General features: G+C 41.3%; 1 protein-coding gene across 1 annotated transcript in view; it reads left to right on the top strand.

Annotated features, from left to right (window-relative positions):
• The window catches only part of LOC118556218 (attractin-like protein 1), a gene marked incomplete at its 3' end in the record, with an annotated part of 111226 nt that extends 105930 nt beyond the window's left edge, over positions 1-5296 (top strand). The window contains 3 exon segments of the mRNA XM_036126082.1: positions 885-1072; positions 4611-4824; positions 5111-5296. Of these exon segments, the coding sequence (XP_035981975.1) occupies positions 885-1072; positions 4611-4824; positions 5111-5296 (588 nt within the window).
• Between the last annotated feature and the right edge of the window lie 704 nt (positions 5297-6000).

Raw genomic sequence — 6000 nt, forward strand, 5'->3', positions numbered from 1 at the left:
TGTGTGTGTGACGTTGCAGCATCCATTATAAAAAAATCTGTCGGAGCCAAACCTTTTGACACGCGCGTCTTGATCAGCTGTTCCAACACGAGGTTCAAAAAGGTTGGCCTGCTTTAATGTCCAGACGGTGTGTGGCTTGAAATATGAATATTTTTACTATTTGTTTCCAGAGATATGACTGAATAAAGAAATACAGCTAGACCCTTCAATAAATTGGTGTCTAACCCCTGCTGAACACGTGTGGATCTGCTGTGGTTATCTGAAAATGCTAGATTAATTAACGCAAGCAGGTTTATTCTCTGTTTTGATATGACTCATTGCTACTTCGTCTCGTAACATATTTGGACGTTCTGGATGACTCAGTGCGAATGAAAAATACCAGAAGGCTTGTTCTGCCGCTGCAATACGGTACTTTAGTTTGAACATCTTAACATTTAAAGTGTAAAGTTTCAGCTTTGCTCTTTCAGACAGCTGGGGAAACCTGGGCACGACCCACTGAGCAGGTTACACGACAGACAGACCAGGAGCAGCTGCAGCCAGCACTTTTCGTTGTCAAATTCTTTATAGATTCATTCATTTTTGGCAAAACTCAGTCTGGTTAGACAAAAAAAGATGCAAGACCTTTGATATAGAAACTATGCTGTGATTGTTTCTGCCTTCAACTGGATGCGGAAAACAGAGCTAGGCTCCCTAAATAACTATGAGGGGAGCTGAGCTTAAGTCAAAGCCACTACAATAGCAGCAGGTATCATCATTCGGGGTCACCCAATCAGATCCCCTGTAGCAGACCGCCACTTTACTAGTTTCTACTGTTTATCATAGTTTTAAGCGTAGTGTCACAGAGTCCAGAGAAAAAGTACTGAAGGCTTTGTCTGTGCGTGCAGGCCAGATGTGCGGGGACGGCTGGCACCACGTCGGGGAGGTCTGCCTGAGGATCAACTCCAGCAGGGAGAGCTACGACAACGCACAGCACTACTGCAAAAACCTGGGAGGAAATATAGCCTCTCTGCTCACAGACAATCAAGTCAGTTTTGTTCTGGAGGAGCTCCAGAAATTTCAGCTGGAAACTCAGGTGGGTGGTCGGCCTGAAGTGACCTGATTTGTATCACTTTTTTATTGAAAAAGCATTATTCCGTGAGACCAGGTTAGCATATTTCTGTTCAACTGGTTTTTCACTCGCTCGCTTTTTAAAAAGGGGAAATTATTTAGAACTTTTTTTGTTTTTGTTTACAGACTTAGGGTTTTTTTCTCCAAAAAGTATTTTCTTTTGTTGTTTTTCTGAAACAAATGGAGAAAAAAAAATAATGGGGAGCTACTTTTCCCCAGACAACATTATGTTTAAAACCATCTCTTGAAATTGAATGTGTCAAAAGCTTGTACCACGGATAGTCATGTTGCCGTTTAACAATGGCTACTTTACCAATTTGCTTTCTAAAGGGTTGATGAGAGAAATAATGACTAATCATTGTAATTCATGGCCAAAATGAAGTGCTTGATTAACGGGAACGGGTCTGATATGTACCTTGTAGCTCATTCTGGAACACGGTGTACACCCTGCTGTTTGATTCATTATCAACAGCTTTTCGGCCTTTTAGCTTCAACATCATAAATTTGTAATGTTTTATAATTAGATGCCAGGTAATGCTTAGTCCAGAGATTAGAAAAGCACTTATTTAAAACGATAATGTAACAGAAAGCCATAAATAACAAAGCAGTCTGGGTGGATTGTTTTTTCTGTCTCACATGAATCACCGTTACTGGCTTCTTATGACGAGTAATAGATCATGTTGGAATGTTTCAATGTTTGAACCTTTACCGCACAATTCCTCCAGCTTCCCAGCGCTGAGAGACGGAGAGATACATGTTTTTTAGCGTCGTATTTCTGTCTTATTTCCCTTTACTGAGGAGCCAACCAGCTAGAGCATCGTTCCTTTTCAGTTTAGTGAATCCAGATGTTTGAACAGCAGCTGGCCGCTTGGATTGTTTGAAGATGCTTTTCTGCGGGAATGTTTACGGCAGAAGTGACAATTGAGAAGGTTATGGACATGTTCTACCTCATACAGAGCTTCTGATTTTGATGATTCCTGTAACATCGACTGAAGATGACATTTCTTAAGCTCTAGATGTTTGACGTTTGATTTCAAGCTTCCTGTAGGGTAGCACTTTCACAACCTTTCCCTGAACTAGAAGTGATTTATCTAATAAGTCACAGCGGTGGGGATGGGTTTCCTGATCGTTCTTGGCCACCATCAACAAATCATACTTGTTTAGTCAGCAATAACGTACGTGTCCATTGAACTTGACTTCAGTCGGCTGTGGTAATTACCAGACCCCTTTGAACATCTTGAATCCGGTTTTGCTTTTGCAACGTCTTCTGCAGAGGATCTTAATGATAATCAGTGTTTGCGTGAAACAACATTGGGTATTCAGACCTTCTGGGGCACAGGAACGGATGAGCGTGTGCATCATTCAGGCAGATGGAGTCGGAGAACACCCTGACCATTTGGGTTAGGGTTGTGCTTGTTCTTCATGGTGGTTGCAGCACATTTGGCTCCTGTGTGTGGTGAAGCCTGGTAGTGATAACGGTAGCTTATCTTTGGCTCATGTGGGTCATCAGAGAATTTGAACCAAGGTTGGTCATGCTGGCATAAGGCTCAGGGAATAAGCATAAAAAAATTATGATGAAATTACTACATAAAAGGGGGTGCTGAACAGTGAGCTGCACTCTATACGAGACAATCTTCAGACCTGCATTCTCTCGTGTTGCAGATACGGCATTAAAAACAGTTTTCTTCCTAATGGTAATGTTACAACTAATGGTCGAGGTAAAGCAAAGCTCCCATAATTAATGGAAAACGCTGCAATTTGTGAGGAAACAGCTTAGCCATGGTAACTGTGGGAATAAATCCAGACATGATAGGGTCATGATTGTCTTCCCACTGATGTTTTTTTTTTTCAATTTCCTGCCTAAACCGGTAAGGCGGCCATAATCACCAGTGAATCAGTCCTTGCTTTTGTTCCCGGGTTTCTGTCAGGTTCATACACCTTAAACATTCATTAAACAACACAAGGAAAAGAGACAACAGAGAAGTTAGTTTTAAATCTTGCAAGGAGAATGCCAGAAGATGTGTTCACTTACATCCCCTACCCGTTCTGAAACACATTCCTGTCGCCTGTTACTTTTATTATCTTAAAGAGGGAGGGCCCTAGTTACATTTGCAGAGCTTAAGGAAGGGGTAAACATACTTTAGTGTGACCTTTGACATCATAAACTAGCAGTTTCAGGTATACAGAACAACCTTGACAATTGACTATTCAGTGACCAGGAAAGGGAAGATACAGAGATGGCTGGGTGCAATTCATCACAGATAAGATAGAGCTTTACAAAAACAATCAACATTTATGGCGAGGATGTTTCTTGCACTAGGCCTTACTCTGTAACATAGGAGAGAGAAATATCAATTAAATGAAAAAAACACTTTGGTGTCTGAATAAACTCAAAACATTTTCAATAGTAATGAGTAAAAAAATTATAAATGCAATAAACATAGTAGATAAAATAAAACACATAGAATAGTTAAAGTAATTCCATCAGTTTCCAATGTTGTTGTTTTATTTTGCTTCCCTAGATTTCTACTACCTGGTGACTCTGTAAATGTGAACGGCAATGGTGAAGAGTTCAATTTAAAATTTTGTTTGCTTGCAAAAGAACGCAGGAAACTTGCTACTTCATTTTTAGTTTATTAGAGCTCAAATTATCCTTTATCCCCATAAAACATGTTTAGCTTCTATAACCGTAGCGCCAACCAGTGCGTTTACCTCGTTAATGTTCTCATTGACTCCTTTTTCCATCCTTTCCTAAAAATAAAATAAAATTCACATTTTTTGCCTTTTATTGTTTTCTGAGTCTTGTTTTCTTCAGCTTTGAATGAACGTTTGAAGTTCACCACATATTTACTGCCAGAAGAAGTACTCCAAACGGAGCACCTTTTTTCCTTAATTTTAATCATTTAAAAGACAATAAAGGCAAGGCAGGTTTATTTCTAAAGCACTTTTCAGTAAGAAGACGATTCAAAGTGCTGTACGTGAATAAAAAATCAGAGGAAAGAAAGCATTACAGAGAAAGAGGGGAAACATTACAGTGGCAAGCACATCACCTTGGAATAGTAGCAGCAGGTCAAGATACAGTATGAGACAAGTTGGACAACGAACTTTATCTTTAACATTTAAAGGCAACTCCAAACAAATAGGTTTTTAAGCTTGATTTAAAGAAACTCAGGGTTCCAGCACTTTTACAAACTTTGTGAAGACAATGACATTGTGAAATGGATTAAGGACACAAAAGAAACGGGTAGTTCCTCCTGTATGTGATTTTGTTTCAAATGCAGCCGCATGAAAATATTGCGGAATCTTCCCTCTTGGCGACGATCCCACACACTGTTGCACATTTGAATATTTTCCCACACGTCCTTGCATTAGGAAGAGCAGGCATTTACTGCAGCCTTTAGCCAAACAGCGGCCGTCTGCTTTATCTGCAGCAGTGATTTTGAACAGACTGACAGAACCTGCTGAAGGATAGTACAAATCAGCGCTGCGCTTTGCTTCCACAGAGGCTATCGCCGTGGGTGGGCCTCAGGAAAATCAACGTGTCCTACTGGGGCTGGGAGGACGCGTCCCCATTCAGCAACACCACCCTGAAATGGTTGCCCGGAGAGCCCAGCGACTCGGGCTTCTGCGCCTACTTGGAGAGAGCGGAGACGGCCGGACTTAAAGCCAATCCCTGCACCGCCACCACCGACGGCCTGATCTGTGAAAAACCTGCCGGTGAGGAGGAATGAACGAAGGGGAGGGGGGGGGGTTAGAAGACCTGGGTCAGATCACAGCATCAGACATTTCAGGAGGGTTGACACTCACTTTTTCGAAGGAACGATTAAACGATGAGACGTTTTAACTGTGTACCCATGTGCTAGCTTGATGACGACTTTAGAGTGTGGTTTTTAGAAACATCTGCACGCTGTTTTTGGCTTTCGCTGTTTTTTAAGTTGCAAACTCACGATTGATTGAGCCCTTCTGTCTTTGTCCTCGCCTGTCCTCGTGTCCCGTTGCTCAGGGAGTCCACAGAGTCCAAACGCTCGTCCGTGCAAGACGCCCTGCGCGCTGCGGACCAGCTGTGCCAACTGCACCAGCCAAGCCATGGAGTGCATGTGGTGTGGAAGCACCCGGCGGTGCGTGGACTCCTCCGCCTACGTCATCTCCTTCCCGTACGGTCAGTGTATGGAGTGGCAGACCCAAGAGTGTTCTGGTGAGGTTTGGGATTTTTCTTTTTTTGAAATGTGCTACATTTAAAAAAAAGTTTAACTTTAATTTTATAAACAAATTAGCAGGAATTTTAGCATTGCTATGATGTTGATTACATCCAAATTGTGAACGTGTCATGTATAGGCTTAGTTAGACTTTTAAGTTTCATCAACCTGTTGAGAATCCATGGATCACTCCAAACGACAGATGCGTGAACCAGTCTGCTACTCCTTTAGGCTTTATCTGAACCCATCTTCGCTTGTTTTAAGTTCTTCCTTCCTGTAGTTTTCTTTCGTGTGGTTTGATAAGATGTCGTCACTCACTGCAACTCCTCGCTACGTTTATGTGAACAGTGATTTTTGACAATAGTGATCCGGAGGCGTGGCCACATCTCCTGGAACCGCAAAGCAAAGAAAATAATGTTGTGCTCTGACAGACATGCAACAAAATGACTCACTCTTTGATTTCATTCAAGCTTTCTCTGCCTCAGACTGCTATGCTGTAGATTCTCACCTTTACTGCATACTGCCTCTGTTTAGGTACTGATTAGTTCAAAACGTCCCTGGATTTCATTGATATGGCTGCACACATAGAACTTTTTTTCTTTGGTTTTACCAGATTTTTTTATATTTTTATTTTCTGAATTGGCTTGTTTTTTATTTATTATTATTATTATATTATATTATTATTATTTTACTATTT

Source organism: Fundulus heteroclitus, chromosome 22 (genome assembly GCF_011125445.2).
Source record: "Fundulus heteroclitus isolate FHET01 chromosome 22, MU-UCD_Fhet_4.1, whole genome shotgun sequence".
Taxonomy (NCBI): Eukaryota; Metazoa; Chordata; class Actinopteri; order Cyprinodontiformes; family Fundulidae; genus Fundulus; species Fundulus heteroclitus.